At 39.9% G+C, this 17,891-nt stretch overlaps 1 protein-coding gene across 1 annotated transcript in view; it reads right to left on the bottom strand.

The window, feature by feature from the left end:
- Positions 1-2,538: 2,538 nt before the first annotated feature.
- IGF2R (insulin like growth factor 2 receptor) overlaps positions 2,539-17,891 on the bottom strand; it is a 58,789-nt gene continuing 43,436 nt past the window's right edge. Inside the window, exons 35-48 of the mRNA XM_026844560.1 lie at positions 16,732-16,944; positions 15,656-15,805; positions 14,409-14,570; positions 13,671-13,878; positions 13,122-13,268; positions 12,428-12,662; positions 11,332-11,468; positions 10,185-10,299; positions 8,810-8,956; positions 7,233-7,417; positions 6,557-6,743; positions 5,294-5,458; positions 4,610-4,679; positions 2,539-4,202 (exon numbers count right to left, since the gene is read on the bottom strand). Of these exons, the coding sequence (XP_026700361.1) occupies positions 3,804-4,202; positions 4,610-4,679; positions 5,294-5,458; positions 6,557-6,743; positions 7,233-7,417; positions 8,810-8,956; positions 10,185-10,299; positions 11,332-11,468; positions 12,428-12,662; positions 13,122-13,268; positions 13,671-13,878; positions 14,409-14,570; positions 15,656-15,805; positions 16,732-16,944 (2,520 nt within the window). The 3' untranslated portion in view covers positions 2,539-3,803. The remainder of the gene's footprint in view (positions 4,203-4,609; positions 4,680-5,293; positions 5,459-6,556; positions 6,744-7,232; positions 7,418-8,809; positions 8,957-10,184; positions 10,300-11,331; positions 11,469-12,427; positions 12,663-13,121; positions 13,269-13,670; positions 13,879-14,408; positions 14,571-15,655; positions 15,806-16,731; positions 16,945-17,891) is intronic.

The following is a 17,891-nucleotide window of genomic DNA, read 5'->3' as shown; positions in this document are numbered from 1 at the left end:
TCGGCCCTGGTGAGGCCGCCCCTCGATTCCTGTGTTCAGTTTTGGGCCCCTCACTACAAAAAGGACATTGAATGACTCGAGCGTGTCCAGAGAAGGGCAACGAAGCTGGTGCAGGGTCTGGAGCACAGGTCGTACGGGGAGCGGCTGAGGGAACTGGGGGTGTTTAGTCTGGAGAAGAGGAGGCTGAGGGGAGACCTCATCGCCCTCTACAGCTCCGTGAAAGGAGGGTGCTGAGAGCTGGGGATGAGTCTCTTTAACCAAGTAACAAGCAATAGGACAAGCGGGAATGGCCTCAAGTTGTGCCAGGGAAGGTTTAGACTGGGTATTAGGAAGCATTTCTTTCCAGAAGGGGTTGTTAGGCGTAGGAATGGGCTGCCCAGGGAGGTGGTGGAGTCCCCATCCCTGGAGGTGTTCAAGAGTCGGGTCAACATAGCGCTGAGGGATATGGTATAGTTGGGAACCATCAGTGTTAGGTTAATGGTTGGACTGGATGATCTTTTCCAATGTAGATGATTCTGTGAAAAAAAGTTAAAAATGGTCTGGAAAGTGACTTGCACAGTTTAGACAACCAGGCAAAAAAATTAACGAGCTCCTCTAAATACACTCCAAAAAATAAACCGTCTTAGGCAGGCATTCTGGTCCAGGGACAGAACTAGAAACAGTTCTACACCTGGTCTCACTGCCCATCAGCCATCAGAGCAACAGATCATTCCCTGCATCAGAGACATGCCCCCTCCTCCACTCCTACCTCCTCTTCTCAGGCAGGAATGGCTGAAGCAGGGTAACAAAGGACACCTCTCCTACAGCCACTTACAGCTGTGTTACCCCAAGCCCGGCACAGTACCACCCCACACCAGACCTTTACCTCCACGGCTGGAGAAGCTCCACATGGAGCTGGGGAGGGGGACAGGGACACAAAAGTGCACAGCAGCCACCATGCTCTCAGCCTGCCCTTGCAACCTCCCTCAGCAGGAGGATGCATGCAGGCAGCTGAGACCAAGGAAACTGAAATCAAAGCCTGCCTGAAACATGAGGGAAGTTTAAAGTCATTAGGCTGTACCTTAAAAACACACCCCAAACCCTCACATCACTTCTTTCCTAGCAGTTTTGCTTAAACTGTTGGTAATGATGTGCATAAATTCTGTGTGAACTAAAAAAAGTTAGATTGAGATTGGGCCTTTTTTCCTGATTCCCCAGCACCCTCTCTGCAGTCCAGGCAGGGGTTGGGATGGCACTGTGCCATGCAGGTGGGTGCTTTAGAAGCTCACTTCCCAGGGAGTCACACTGTTGACTGGCAGGGGTCCTGCTCCTCGCACAGCCATTTGTACATACTCATCTGGTCCCCACTATTCTCATAACACTTTCCTCCCTATGGTTAAGCAGGGTATTCTACTGGACAGTCTGGTGAAGCAAGTCACACATCCAGCTCTGACCAAGAGATTGTCAGCCTACCTCCAAATGCCTAGACAAAAAGTGAGCAATAGTTCCAAGACTAGGCACTGAAGTCACTCACCACTGTCAGATGCATATTGGAAATATATCGTTGATATTGCTCAGAGAAGCATCCCAAGACAGAGTACCTAAGCCTCATTATGCACAGTCACAACAAAGAGACCATGCAGTGTTATGCCTCAATACCTGAGAAGTTACTTATTTCATACGGCAGTTCATGGATCAGACAACTCCAAGATGCCAGCCTTGAAGACTTGGAGAAGGCAAGCAGCCGCTTTCAACATTCATTGAGAGAACTGTTGCAATGGTAACTGACAGTATCAAAAATACACTGTCAAGCCTCTTGTTCCCCCAAATTAGCTTAACGCTAAATACAAAAAAATGCCACTTTCATAGAATCACAGAATGGTTTGGGTTGGAAGGGACCTTAAAGAGCACCTAGTTCCAACCCACCTGCCACAGGCAGGGACACCTTCCACTAGCCCAGGTTGCTCAAAGCCCCGTCCAGCCTGGCCTGAACACTGCCAGGGAGGGGGCAGACACAGTTTCTCTGGGAAACCTGTTCCAGTGCCTCAGCACCCTTACAGTAAAGAATTTCTTCCTTACATCTAATCTAAATCTTCCCCCTTTCAGTTTGAAATCGTTATTCCTCATCACTACACTCCCTGATAAAGAGTCCCTCCCCACCTTTCCTGTAGCCCCCCCTTTTAAGTACTGGAAGGCCACTATAAAGTCTCTGCAGAGCCTTCTCCAGGCTGAACACCCCGAACTCTCTCAGCCTGTCCTCACAGGGGAAGTGCTCCATCCCCACAATCATCTTTGTTTTAAGCACGACAAAATTCAGCTTTAACCAAACTGATTTGCAATTTCAATGATAACAATACAAGAGGAAGAAAATCTAAGTCTGATAAAAAAAAAATACACCACTGGGGCTCACCTATATATTCTGATCTTTGTCATCAAATGGCAATTCTCATTGAGTAATGTGATTAAGATATTAGCTATCATAGTGAAAAAGGGTATCACCAGGGTGATGAACAGCATTACAGACTAGTGTAAGAAAGATTCCAGACTTGAGATGTGGGATTTGGAATACCCACTTCATACCTTTTATTGAAATTGCTGAATACTTTATATTACACTATCTTGATTCAAAATGGAGTTTTTATAAAAAGAAACCATTGTTGAAACTGAGTAAGCCAGCCAAAAGGAACAATGAAAAGTTTCAAAAAATTCTGATCAAAGCATGTATGATGCTTTGAAACCCTACCATTGCCCATAATTTAATTCAGGAAACACCTGGAGAAGAGCAAGAGGAAACCTGACTTGCATTCATTGCCAGCAACATTTCAAATCAATGACCGTGGCCACAACTGTAGCATAAGAGCTAGAACTATCAGAAAACATTGGCCCATTTTTTTTTTCTTTTAGTTAATACAGAGAGAGGCACTGTGCCACTGAGGGCTCCTCTAGTTGTTGGGCTTTTCTTGGTGATGACAAACTGGCCAGTGCAGATTGTATTGTAGGAGTTCTGTCTCTATGTCACTGAAAACTCTGGTTCTCTGTGCAGTCAGCCTAGTCCAGCCATAATTTAGGGAAAAAAAAAAAAAAAAAATCTTTGGGTGCTTGTCAGCTGCTTAGGCAAATACTGATGAAGTCAGTCATGAGACCAGTACCAAAAAAAAAAAAAATCATGCAAAGAACATCAACCATTTCAACCATTTCAGGCTAAAGCTATACAGAGTTGTACCTTTCAGTCAATACCTTTGAACCAATGATCTGTTTAAATTAGAATGGATATTCAAATTTACAGGATAAATTAAGACCAGTTCTAAAATTTACATCAAATCATCCCAACACACAAAAGTTATATTTTTCCTTGTCTTACCATGGGTGAACCCAAATAATAATACCCTGCCGGCAGGAAGAACATGTTGCTATTAAGCAAACCTGAGTAGTGAGGATCAATAAATACAAGGAGTTAAAATGCTAGTAGTCAGATAACTTGATTCTCAGGAGCCAGGGACTTCACTGAGCCTTAATCCTTTCCTTTCAAAGATTTCTCTTTTTTAAGCAAGCATTTAACATCTATGCTGAGGCTTAAAAAAAAGTGTCCTGGCTAGAGAGAGTCAAATAACTCAGCCAACTGGATGTTAGAAATCCAGTCATTACTGAACAGATCATTGTAAACAACCAAGAAATCTTTCTCTTCTTCCCTTTTCAATGGTTTCTTGTTAAAGGCAAAATTCAGAAAAATCTTTCAGGCTGAAGTCCTCATATTTGGTTGGAAATGTTGTCCCATTATACATAATCTCTATATATATATTTTTGATTAGGCACAAGAGGGATTATTAAACATTCAACAAGTCCTCATCACTATCATCATGAAATGATACTGTATTTGTAGAGTTCTGTGCCTGCTGCTGGCCTGGCTTGGCTTTTGCTTTCCATTCCTTTCCTCCATTCAGCAAATAAGCTTTGTCATCACTCCCAAGACTGGGTGGCTTCTTTTGTGGGTGCTTTATCTTGTCTAGTCTCCTTCCTGTCTGAATCTTTACATCTGGAATGGTTAACACTTCATCCTCACTGTCCAGGTCATCCACATGGAGAGAGGTAAAGGCTTCAGATGTAACAGACTTTGTAATGTGACCATTCTCCTGCCCTCCTTTTGCTGTTCTTTGATTTGGTGCTGCAATTTCCTCCATGAGCCACTCAGTTTCATTCTCATTAGCTTCTTCTTCACTGTTTATCTGCAAGAAAAAGAAAAATGCAAGTGGAGACTACACATACCACCCTAGACTGCCACACACTGATCTCCCCAATTGTCAGACCCCACACAACACATGGCCTTGAGTTTAACTTAGTCATAAGATAGCATGCTGTTACTATTGCTTTTCACCATGTCTGAAACAGACTTCTTTCTCTCCCTGTATATTCATGTGTTATTTGGCTACTTATGGACTGCTCTTCATTTCCTCAACTCTATCTTTCTTTCCCATTTCACAATACAAATGTAGGTGTTTCTTGCTATGTGGCCATACAGATTGGTTTCCATGCCCTGAGGAACTAGGAATTAAGGGAGTTTATTTATTAATAAAAGCTTCATGTTAAGAAAGCTTGACAAGAAACAAAACCTTCGATTTTGTCAGTGTATTACCTTTGTGTATTTGTAGGAAACACCAGATGTTCTTCTGCAGCAGTTCGTTATCTTGTTTATTACAATTTCCCTAAAGAAGGAGAAGACGACTGCATTAGGGAGACTGTATCCTCTTTATTAGCCCTCATGTTTCTTGACTGGATTTTTACCATCAACATAAAGCACTTCCCCAAGCAAGCTATCACATAGGGACACCTGACCTTGAACCACTTCAACAAAATTCAGTCCCATGATGATGTACATCTTCCCCCTTACCACAGCCTCAGTGTGACTGTTCTGAAATATCTCTGGCCTTTACATCTAAGAGAAAAAAAAAAACACAAATGTGTCTGGAAAGCAAAGAACCAGCAGGACTTGCATTTGTTCCTTCCTGCTGTTATATGGTTCCAGCTTGACACTATGAAAGAAGAGGGATATCAAATACTAACAGTACTGTCACATTGTTTTATCCTCCTTAATCACCAGCTGTCCACAAGAGATTAGCCCAATTCAGTTGTGTACTTCATCCCTCTTTACCTGGGCCTTCAGTAATCGGGAGTTAAAAAAAACAGCAGTTTGACAGTTGATAGTGCCAACTGAAAAAATCAGAACTTAGAAGTCTGATTAGATGTTCGCTACTTCCTTCACACTGAGGAAACCAAGTCCTACCAAAGGAACTTCTAAAGCCTCCCAATGACTTCTTACCTCCTCTCTTTTTTGTAGAATAGCAAGATTACTAGGCATGCAGTGAGAACAACCAGAAGGACACTCAGCACAGCACCAACAGCCTGACTTCTCCTTGAAAGGCCTTTATGTACTTGGGCCTCCTGATCAGTCTGGCGCTCATTGCTTCCTGGATCATTGGTTGATCTAATAACATAAATTGGGAAGAAAAGGATAAGTAAGATCTACTGACCAGCTGCATCAAACTGGATTAGAATCAGCAGATTCAAAGAAATTAAACATGCCATGCTGTCCTGTCAGTCCTACCTAACAGCTGTAAAGAACTGAATTTAGGGGATTTCATTCTAATTAAAAATTACTGGGGGAAAAAAAAATAAAAGTATGTACTGTGCCTAAATACTGGTATGCTTTCCAAAGGTGCATAAAACTGATTACAGTTAAGACTGAAGTACATGATTAGGCACTCTAGAGCTTACAGAGCAGCAGCTATCCACAAAAAGCTGCTATTTGAGAACCAAACCTACACCCGAGCAAGCAGCAAAAGCTACAGCAATTATTTACCTTCCAGCAGACTATGGCACTACACAGATCTCAATAGCTAATGGCCTATTTAAAGCAAAATAAACAGTTTCCCTGTGTTTTCAAGCTAGCAGCCAGAAAGTGAACAGTTCTAGAAGTAGTGACTCCATTCTTCACAGTGAGGCTGCCTACATGGCAGCAATGCCATTAAGCACCTACATACAGTAACTCTGCTTTTAACACTGCCACCTCATTAATCCTTTTTGCAACTGTAGATAAGTGATCATAATTAACTGTAAAAATGCCTCATTATTCCTACAAACTGTAATGATTTTCACTCCAGCCTAAACAAGTAGGCAGATAGAAAGGTCAGTCCTGGCCATGGCTTTAAAGTTTTCCAGACAGTAAGGCAAAAAGGACAAAAAAACCTTACCCAAATACTGATTACTCCTCTCAGTAACATGAAACAGCATGTTCGGTTAGCTACAGTAGGTTTTACTTAGTGAGAACAACAATATTAATTCCACACCATGCCTCTCCCTGCTCAAACAAGCAGCTTTAGGTCCAGATTAACCTGGCAAGCTTTTATTTAGTGGTCATGTGCCAAACATGATCTACATGAACACCAATTCCATCTACCCATGAGTTCACTGTTTTTTTAGTTTCTCATTTTTTCCACAATCACTGTGATGAACAAATACAGAAGAGCCCTTTAGCTGAGAAGTCCTGACAAGAGCTGCTTTCAGAAAATGGTTAACTACTCACATTAATGGACACACAGCAGATGTGTACCAGGTGAATAAATACTGGCAATCTGCTGTCTCATGAAGGAATTCAGGGATGCCTTCCTTTACTTGTGGACTGCAGTGGAAGAAAATGGTTGAAGACACAAACTTTGATTTATCTTTACCGCATCTGGAGTCTGATGAAAATATGACATCCAAGTCATCATCTACAACAAGAAGAAAACCTTATAGTTTACTATTTCCTGGAGAACACTCTATTAATGTTACACCCTGGAGAGTTATGTTCTGCCGTAACAGCTTACACTTTGCAGTATCTGCAGGTGAGTTTATACTTTTATGTAGCTGATCACATCAGTTACTGTGGAACAGTGGCCTAAGCCCTTCACAAGAACAGGTAGCTAAAGGAAATCATTGCTTATGCAGCACAAGCACAGAGAAAAACAGGAGACCAAGTTTTCTATCTTGCATTGTTTCTACCAAATTCTTTCAACAAGTGTCAAGTCCAAACCCTATTAAGGCCACATTCACAACTGAACTTACACAGTAAAAAAACCCCAACCAACCTCAATTCTGCTACACAGACTCTGGATACCTTTACAGAAATGGATTAGCACAGATGTTGAAACAAGTACCATTTTCTGATGAAGCAATCACTCGGAGTATCAGGCAATTCTGGCTAGTGAGCAAGTACTTACCCTCAACATAATATTTAGCTTTTCTGGCAGAACCAATTCTCCGAAAGCGACGTTCATTAGTTTTAACCTGGCAGATGTTTGCTCCAGAGCATTCTGGAAAACTTGAGTTTCTTATACCAGAAAGTTGAATTTCGTACACATATTTATCGCCATTTGTCCGTATGTCACCAGAAGCGGTGAACAACCTGAGGAAACAGAGGATAGGTCTTTCCCTAAGTCTGAACTCACAGATTTAGGTTATTCCCAAGATGTAAGACTGGCAACAGCAGTAGCTGCTACCACCGTCTGATTCCAGAGCAAGTTGGAGGGACCGATTCAACAACCAGAAAAGATGCAGGACTGAGGCTTCCTCCCTGATCACTACAAATTAGGATTATATTTAGCATAAATATGATCTAAGAAAGCACAAAAGTAAGCTTTTCTAGTTATACTGGGTGTATGAACATGTAAATACCTCCAAAGGATTAAGATAAACGAATCAAAAGCATGATTCAGCAGCTCATACACAAGCTAGCCTACTGACCATAAGAACCACACTGTGTGCTCTATAGCCATAATAAATAGTATAGCTTAGCTGTCTTCTCTAGAAGGGTAACTAGTTCTACCGTGTTACCAAAGTAGTATTTACAATTTTATCCTTTCACACTGCTTCTCAGAGTGAGAATGCTCTGGAGATTCATAGTTATTTGTTCTGGCCACCTGCTCAGAGGCTGAGCTTGCTCAAATATGACTTGGCTTTAATCTCACATTATGCCAACTTTTATTTTTGTCCTGACTTCCTCTCCTCCTTCATCCAGACCTGTTTGATTTTTGTTTTTTCTTTAAGTTTGTAATGCTATCACCACATTTGCACAGCAGATTTTTCACAACACTTCTGCTCGGTCACTCTAAACCTACACAATAATAGTTTATGCCCTTCAAGTAGAGTTTGTTCTTCCCATAACACTATCATTGACATAAATATAGTAGTTTTGAAGAGATTCTGGACCAGAAATCTGTGCAATATGTAGTACAGTCAGTGTAACTGCTGGTCCTCCCCTGCCTCTCTTGAGTTCAGTCATGCTCAACCATTCCTCCAGAGATGTCCTTCCTCACTTTTAAGGCTTCTGAATGATCCATAACGGATCATCTGTGCAGGTAAAAAGGGGCTACATAAAAAGACAAGGAGTACTCTACGTGAGAAAAAAAAAAAAAATCTAGTTCTCTAGCACTGAACTAATGTCTACATACTATGGAAGAGACCAATAGCCCACAGTAGAGGTCTAACACCAAGGTGAGTATGTGCAAGCTTTAGACTAGTCTTGAGTACACCTGGACATTCTCAAAGCTATAAGCCCAGCTGTGAGCTGCACTATTACTCACACCTTTAAGTCAGTCATTGGTACAAGGTGAATTCAGCGCTATTTGCACTTGACAGTTAAGAAGTGTTAAGGCAACATATTCACACCAAGCCCTTTTCTTGCAGTACAGTTCTGGAGGACTAAGGTGTTGTGGTTTGAGGTGGTTGTTGTGGTTGTGTTGTTTTGGGTGGGGGATTTTTTTGGAGGTGGGTTGTGGTTTTGGTTTTTTTTACTTACTTGTAATAAACATCCCCTAAAGAGAAGTTTTCCCCAGTTGCAGGATTAATAACTGTTCCATTCACCACTTCCACCTCCTGCTGCTTCACAGCACAAGCTGCACGTGTGTCCCAAGCGATATAGTAAGCACAGTTTTCCTCATCAATCCTACCAAATAACAGACACAATTTAAGATTCCAGGAAACAGCAGCAAGTGCTTACTAACTTGAGAAAGGGAATACACATCGCTGCTAACCCATGTGTGGGAATGTCCTGCCTAAGCATCATGATCTTCAAGGTCTTTTCCAACCTAGACAATTCTGTGATTCTATCATCATGCCAAGAGAAAACTAAAATAGCCAAGTAGTACTCAAAAGCAGCTACCCGAAGAGTTACACTGCACTTTCTACAGTTCTGAGACCTAAGAAGACCTGGCTGCATTTGAACTTCCTAATTCAAAAGTTCCAGAAGTCAGAGTGTATCACAGGGTTCTATCAAAATATTTTAGTTAACATACATGTCAGGCTGCTCTTACCAGGTTTAACATGCTGCACATTATTTAACTAAGACAAGGAGTATACGCTTGTGAGATTTTACTGCCTAGTTCACAGAATTGTCTAGGTTGGAAAAGACCTTGAAGATCATCCAGTCCAACCATTGACCTAACACTGACAGTTCCCAACTACACCATATCCCTCAGCACTATGTCAACCCGACTCTTAAACACCTCCAGGGATGGGGACTCCACCACCTCCCTGGGCAGCCCATTCCAATGCCTAACAACCCCTTCTGGAAAGAAATGCTTCCTAATATCCAGTCTAAACCTTCCCTGGTGCAACTTGAGGCCATTCCCTCTTGTCCTATCGCTTATTACTTTGTTAAAGAGACTCATACAGAGCATCTTGCTCAGTTTCGTAATTCTACAAACAATATACAGTTAATCAAAACAAGACTAAGCAAAAAGCCATCAAGCTTTCTTAGTACTTGTGACCATGCATAATACCTTACTTCGGACTGCTTTTAGTTAAATAATCCCTATTGAGGCAACAATAAACCATATTTTATTAGCTCAATTACTTATCTACAGTAAGTGTTCTCCACTAAACAGATTTTGAGCAAAGTTAAAGAGTGGTTGTACTACAACTGACATGGAAAACAAAAGCATCCCAGCCACTGTCAGATCTAATTTGGAAGTAGAATACTTACATTTTTGCCCAGAAAATGTAAATACAGAATGCAATTTACATGAGTAAAGAGTGCAGAAACTCCAAAAGATTTATGCCTTACAAGTACAGGCCAAGAATTATTTTAGGGATTGTCCTAAGACTTACAGTTTACTGGAGAGGTACAAAGGAATAAACCATGAAGATCAGCAGTATGTTAATTTCTCACCCACCTCCGCAGCACAGGCAGGCCAACTGTTTTTGCACACTTCAGTTCTATAATTGTCGTTACTTTCTTGTTTTTCCTACATTCCTGCCCACTGGAATAACTAATATACACTGTGTCACCTAGAAGAGAAAAATGGCATCCCTCAAGATTTCTGTAAGCAGCTATAAAATTCCCTTTGCTCATTCTCCAGACTTCATTATTTTAGGTTAACTTCAAAGATTATTTTTTCCCCTGCACAGACCACATACCAATTACAGCACTTCAGTAATCTAAGGCCTTCACACTGATGATCATTTAACAAAAAAAAAAAAAAAATCTCTCCTCAAACACCTTTGTGTTTAGATCATACCATGTGTTCAGGCCACCAGTATGTCATAATGAATGTTTACATCTGAGACATTTTTCAGACATAAGAGTAAATGAAGACATCCATTTATAAATGAACTTGGGCAATCAACACATGCAAAACATCCCATTGTTTTCGTAGCTGGATGGAAAGTTTCCCTCAATTTCACAAACTCAGCAGTGATTTAAAAAAAAATATTCTTTAAACTGAAAACTTGGGTAAGGTTGAGATTTTTATTCCTTCTCTTAAGAGAGAAGTCATCTTTCACATGCTGCTTTAATTGAAGAAATTGGTGGACATAAAACAAGTCTTTCAAAACAGCATGAACAAAAAATAATTCCCCCTCCCATAATTACAAAATCACAGACTGGTTGAGGTTGGAAGGGACCTCTCAAGGTCATCTGTTCCAAACTCCTTGCTCAAGCAGGGCCACCTGCAGCCAGCTGCCCAGGACCATGTCCAGATGGCTTTTGAATATCTCCAAGGTAGGAGACTCCACCACTTCTTTGGGCAACCTGTGCCAGGTGCTCAGTCACCTTCACAGTAAAAGCGTTTCTTGATGTTCAAATGGACAATTTACTACCTACTGTTTTAATGACAACGCTGTTTATTTGCTTCAATGTTTTCTCATGACTTAAACACCACTTTTGAGTTGGAGTAGTAGCACTTACTGTTTTGTTTCTAAACAGAAGATTAACTTAGAAAGATATTTCAAAATAAAGGCTTCACGATAATGTAAGAACCACTATAGCTAGGTTCTAAGATTTAACCATCTCTATCTCGCTACAGGAACAAAAGTAACTACCTGTCACATTCAGCTTCTGCGTATGAACAAGTCCAAGAACTTGAACATCTCCATTGTTGCTTTTCCTGCAAATACTGGCTCTTTCAGGGCAGCCTGTGGGTCCCTCATGTACCCTCTGACAGAGATTCACATAGTACCTATAGAGAAAGGGATAGACAAAATTTCTTTAAAATTAATTTAGGCTCAACTAAAAAATTATATGAACTTTAGAATCCTCAAGGGAAGTTAACTAAGTTGAAATAAATTAATTACTCTAGTTGACAGAATAAAGCAAGTACTAAGCAGATTATTTCTAATTATCTTTTCCAAGTAAATGACTCTGTGCAAAAAATTTGATCATTTACCAGATTAGTTCACTAGTTAATTTTGACCTACATCAAAACTATAAATTGGAACTGAGTTAAGAAGTACCCAGAAGTTTTTTCAGTTACAAAGGTTATTGTCCTAAATTAAGCATCTCTTTGGAGCTATACCTGTTAAGTTTTACTAGAACAAAGGAACTAGTATCAAGGAGGTGAATGAAACAGTTTTGTTACCCCACAGTTTATCATAAGTTTAGAATTAGATGCTCTAATGTTATCAGTTCATTTCTATTTGCCAACTGGAGGGGGAAGGCTGGAAAGGTTGATGACTTCCATTCATTCCTATTTTCCTCTAGGTTGGTACTTAAAGGAATGGGGGAAAAAAAAGCCCTACTTAAAACTTTAAACAAAAAGTTACACACTTGAGTCATTAAGATTTTTGTTCAACATGATTAAGAATCAAAAAAATGCATTTAAACTACAAAATGACTTTAAGACAGCAATTCTAAGAGAGCCTTTAAAAAGCTTTTAGTTTAGACTTATTCATCCTTTTAAAAGGGTTACCAATAGAGGAAAGGGGTGAGGATGCAGACAGTAATTATTCATCCTCTTCTGATAAAATGGGTTCCTTTCTGTTTTTTTGTCTATATGCAGTGTTAAGCACTGACAGCTTCGAGACACTGTCAGCAATTTAAAGAGACTCTGACCAGGGACCAAACACAAGTATTGTGCCACATTACAATTTCAACTGTATTGATTAGCATGCTGCTCCCTGGGAGTTGCTCATTACTCACGAGTTGCCATTATGGAAAAAGATCCATGAGCCTGTCAGGGAAGAGAGCATTCTCAAATCGTAAGTTCTGTGTTTTTGGACAAACTTGCACTCCATTTTCTTGGGAGGACAAACAGCTTGAGTCTTCCAATCAAATGTCACAGCACAGCCAAGTGTCTCACTCAGAAGGTGTGGTCTCCCAACACCAGCATTTTCATCACATGTGAAGATAATGGTAGATTCCCTTCTTGCAGTTGCTGTAAGGGGGAAGGTTGGTCAAAAAGAAGGAAAAAATACTTTGCAAGAGGATTTCAGGCATGTATGGATTTTAGTGTAGCAATTTTGCTGTATCAACGGAAATTTTCATCAGGTATTGCTTTAGATAGCAAAGAAGCACAAATGCTTTACCTAGCAATTTTATTCCCTAGGTTAACTTTCATGCTTTTTAGAAAGTAGTGTTCCTTCCAAAAGGCCTGATCTCTAAAGCAGTCACCACTTATGAATAGAACACTCATGATCTAAAAGCATGAACTTTTTATTTCAAAAGTAATTTGCTCACTCGAGTAAAGTCAGGTTTGTCACACAGATTCCCTGTCAACACACTCCCATTCCTTTACTTCCATTGTATTGCACCAGAGGTCTTTTGCACAGCCTGATAGTGTCTAAATCCCTGTGTTAGCTCAGATCCTTGCACATGAAGTATAGGAAGTTCTTACCGTTACCACAAAATCCCCACTTTCCATCTCCCTGGTAGTTTTCAGTTGTAGCACACCATGGCCTATTCTTTTCTTCTGTAATACACTCCTCATAGGTCTTCCCTTTGTACTTGAAGGGGAACACACAAAGCTCTCCCCTTTCAGTCACTGAGAAGGAAAGGTATAACCTTTTAGTAAGATGAAACAGAATAGCAGGCATCCCATATTAAGGACCATATCCAAAGCCCGTCCTTCAAGACTACAGAAAAAAAGTCACAGGCAGCAGCAGACAACAAAAATACTGAAACACTGAGTCTAAATCCAAGTAGAAAACTAGGATGTAGTGTACAATTAGTTATGATCATCACTACAGAAGAGTTGCACTCTCTCTAAGAGATAAGTATTGATGTTGCAGATTAGTATGGTGCATCTGATTTAACGAAACTACATGCTTCTATTAACATATTCAAAATCCATGTTGCTTCCCTCCTACTGCAAGAAAACCTCATATTTTAAAGGTGAAAAAGCCAACGGTTTTTTACATAAAGAGTGGGTCTGCTTCAATCTCACCTGGAGGGCACCGATCACCTCCTGTATACTGCAAGATGACCGTTTCATCCTGGTGGCTGTAGTCCATTTTCATTTCCTTTACGTTTCCAAAAGATGACACACCACTTTCAGATGTCAGACACACTGCCCCATCTTTGCATTTTCCCTGGGGCAAGTCTGCTGCCTTACTGCATACGCCAACATGGTAACTCTTGGACCCAGAAAATACCTGTGTGGACATCCAGAAGCATCACAGACTGCCTCAGAGCTTGCAGTTAATACTTACAAAGAATCATACAAGTGCTTTATAAACCAAGTTTCACGCAGTACTTGCATAATGCAGGAGGAAAAGAACATAACTAACTTTGCAAGTCTGACCTTCATTAATATGGCTAAATTACACATAAAGTACACCCACAAGACCAAGTATATAGTGTGTTCAGCAGACTTGTTCTCATGTTCAGGATTCTGCCACAGGTGAAGATTTCTCTTTCATTTCCCCATCAGTACATCCATGAATTTCCCTCTCAAAAACATAAAAAACCCTAATGTTATTCCCTCTAATATTATTCCCTCTGTCAGAGGCCAAACAAATATCAACACTGACTAAGCTGCAGCACATGCTTCAGTCTCCTCTCACACCCTAGGACGCTTAAAAGAAGCCCTTGCTTCAGTTTTAAAATGTTGATAGCAATGGGAAATTAAAAATAAAAAAAAAAAAAGAGAGAAAAAAACCCATACAGCACCAAAAGACACTACCTCAAATGATCTTCCAGAAAGGCTGGTCAGGTTAAAAGTATAGTGTAGCTGTTCATCAGTCACAGAGCAGCCTAAAGTTTTCACTTTATCAGGACACACAACCGGAGTTTCCCACTCAAACACAAAACTGCAGTCAAGTTTCCTTATCATCTTTGGCTTGCCCTGTTACCAGAGAACACAGCAAGATACATTAGGCTTAATTTTTGAAGTTCATTCTTTTTTCTCCATTTTTCCAACTGCCCTCCAACAGTTAACCTCAGTAATCACCAAGGCTAGACTTTACTGACTGTAGGACAAATACCATGCCTTCATACTACAACCAGTACCAAAGATCTACAAGTGAAGTACATTCTACCCAACTCCAGAAAACAATCAAAGCAGTAATTGAGGTACACAAGCTTGCTTATTAATCAAGGTTGAGGTTTTGATGTTCAGTTTAGTTGCAAGCAGCAACAGAAGTGAGAGCACTGCATTTCTTTTTCTCTACCTTGGAGAAAGTTCACTGAGTTAAGGTTTAGAAAGAATGCCGTTTCCATTGTCATATTTTAAATAAAAGTGACTATGGACTGTGTAATAGTCAGAGCTGCCCAGAGTTTCAGCTCATACCCTGTGTTGATGGAAAATGGTTCCACTGAGTCTCTTCAGCAAGCTCTAGTTTGTCAAACATCATACTTAAGTGCTTCTCTACAGTTTGTTAAAGCATTCAAGAAATTCATGCAACCTCAATTTAGTGTTCAGGTGTCAACACAAAATAAAGACTTAAGTATTCAAATGCAGATTTTTAAAGCTGTGTATGATTATGGAAGGGGTTACAACACAGGGGAAACATTTCACAGTAACAGCTTTACAAAGTTACCCTGGTTCTTGTGTTGGCTTGTGGTGTAAGTGCAAGCTTTTGGACCTAGACAAGCTGCAATACAGCATTAAGTTTAGCACCAACAATAAGTTACTGCTACATTACTTCAGTGGAATCTGATCCCTGAAACCATCAGAACCTGCTACACTCAAGCCTAAAGTTTATGCACTCCATGAAATTTTATCTGGTTAAGAATACATATACTAACTATTTAAGTACTAAGTATTTAAGTAGTTAAGAATACAAATCCTAAGTATATTCCTTGTTGAAACAAGTCCATCCTTACATACTAGAAACAAATCCTTGATTTAGTTTTAAACAAAGCTAACACTGTTTACTACCCACTTCCCACATCACTCCAATATCAACATAAGTTTAACAGATGTCTTACCAGACTAGTTCCTTGGCTGCAGTGAAATACAATAAGAGAAGTATAGTTCAATTTGTTGTTTATCTGACAAGGAGTTGTGCTGTTGTAAGTGATGTAAACTTCATTTACTGCCTCATTTAACTTGGGAGGTTCAGTAACACGACCAATATCCTACACAAGCAAAAATATGTATTAAGAGATATATGGGACACACCTAGATTTCAGCCTAAATATTCAGTCAATTCAGATTCATCTGTTTGGTTTACATGGGAACATAATTATCATGCTTTTGAAAACTGTATTCTGTACTCAAAAAACAGTTGTAATATTTCAACCCTAACAAAACAAAGTTGAGTAGCTAAAAACACTCTCCAATTAAGCCTGACAAAAGCCAGGGAGGTTCTGCATCTTACAGGTAGTTTTATATTTAAATCATTGTGCCAAAATACCAACACACCATTTAAAAATAGTATAGTATTAACAATGGAGTAAGGTCCCTAGATCAACGTGGAAGTTCATGGGAAAAAAAACCAAAAATCTCAATTTATGTGCATCTTCTACAGCTCACAAACAAGACCTCAAAAGGTAAGAACCTCCAACTCTCAAGGTACTAACACAGACAAGTTAACCAATATTCTGTCACAGGCTTGTTATTCATGCAACTAAGTTCTTACAGGGAACTACTAAATGCATTTTGGAGCATGCTAGGACACCCCCTGCTTCATATTGCAACAGCTATTGCAGAACCAAGCACACCATTCCTGTGCCACAGAATAGCCGAGTAGGAGGCATCCTCCTTCCCAGTGCCCATATCTGGCACACAGCACTACATGCAGAAGTTACCTGTAGTAATTTTTCTATTTGACACAGTATGAAATCTTCTGACATCCAAAAAAATCACTAGGGTTCAGGATAGGAAAATACTTCTTTGTAGGGAAAAGCAATAAAAGGGAATTTTGCAGGGTAGATTTTAATTTTATATTCCATTTCTTTAACCCATTGTCAAGCTTCTGGTTCAAGTCAGGTCTCTAGAGAGGGACACCATTTTGAACTATTAGGGAAATGCACATTTCAGTGATTCCAGACAGATTACTTACTATTGGTGATTCATTAACAGGAACCATGCAAACAGCTGCTCCAGGTGGGCAATTGACATCTTTGATAGGATTGAGAGGCTCACAAATGTTGATGTAGAAGTCTGGAGAAACATCTGTTATATCTTCATCCACAAATGCTTCATAATACCCAGTGCGATGGATCAGAGGAGACAGGTCAATAATGGAACTGCCATTCAGTACTGAGCACTTCACCTACAAGAAAGTATGTTTTATTGCTTTTATTATTTATTAATGCACATCCTGTCCTTCATTGGGCCAGAAGTATAGCTGCATTTGAAAGTTTCAAATTTGATTTAAGTAAAGCAGCATTTGTTATAATTTTTGTTTGTCTACAGATACTAAGCACCTACAAGCTGCATATGAGAAGCCTCAATCATTTAAACTTTCTTACGGGATGGAATCCATACCAGAACAATATCAAGACATAAAGCTCTAGCATGCATACTCCAGCATACACAGTCACTATGTCTTCACACTAGATCAGGTAGATCCTACAGTTCCTTCCTCTCCCCATCTCCCACACATCACTGGACCACCTCCAGTAAACAAGGTTGGTTATAACAATGTAAAGTTATTGTATTGCAAGCTGACGGCTTGAGCCCTGTATTACCTCAGAATCTACTTCATGCATTCTTAAAGTACATGAGCTTACTGACAGCCTACCTGGAATTTGGGAAGTCTAGCCTTGTTTAGATATTAGATAAGTAGGAACCAACAAAATTACTGTTTAATTTCAGGACAAATAACACAATGTTTTTAGGCACTGTTGATTTTCATTGCAGCATGGTACATACTACTGAAGAGAAAAATCAGAGCTATGTATAGCAGAACTCTTACAAGAAGGGACATGTGACAGTTCCTGTCAGGGAACCAAAAAAGATTTTTCCTGAAAACCAGAAAAGATTTTTCATAAATGGAAGCAGGAGTTATGCAGTATTGAGATGGTGATGAGGAGGAAAAACAACTTGTCACAGAGAATGAGGGCCACGCTAGAAGTAATCAAGGAAGCAAAAAAGAACGATTAAACAGATTCACAAAAGATAATGTTAAAATGTTAAGAAAAGATCTGAATTCACCCTATAGCTCATTTAGCTTTCTATTCCTATTGCTGGCTTTGTGCACCACTACTGGTAAAAATT

The sequence above is a fragment of the Athene cunicularia genome, assembly GCF_003259725.1.
Source record: "Athene cunicularia isolate RWA chromosome 3 unlocalized genomic scaffold, athCun1 chr3_part1, whole genome shotgun sequence".
In the NCBI taxonomy this organism is placed as follows: Eukaryota; Metazoa; Chordata; class Aves; order Strigiformes; family Strigidae; genus Athene; species Athene cunicularia.
This window is presented reverse-complemented; position numbering and strand designations above follow the sequence as displayed.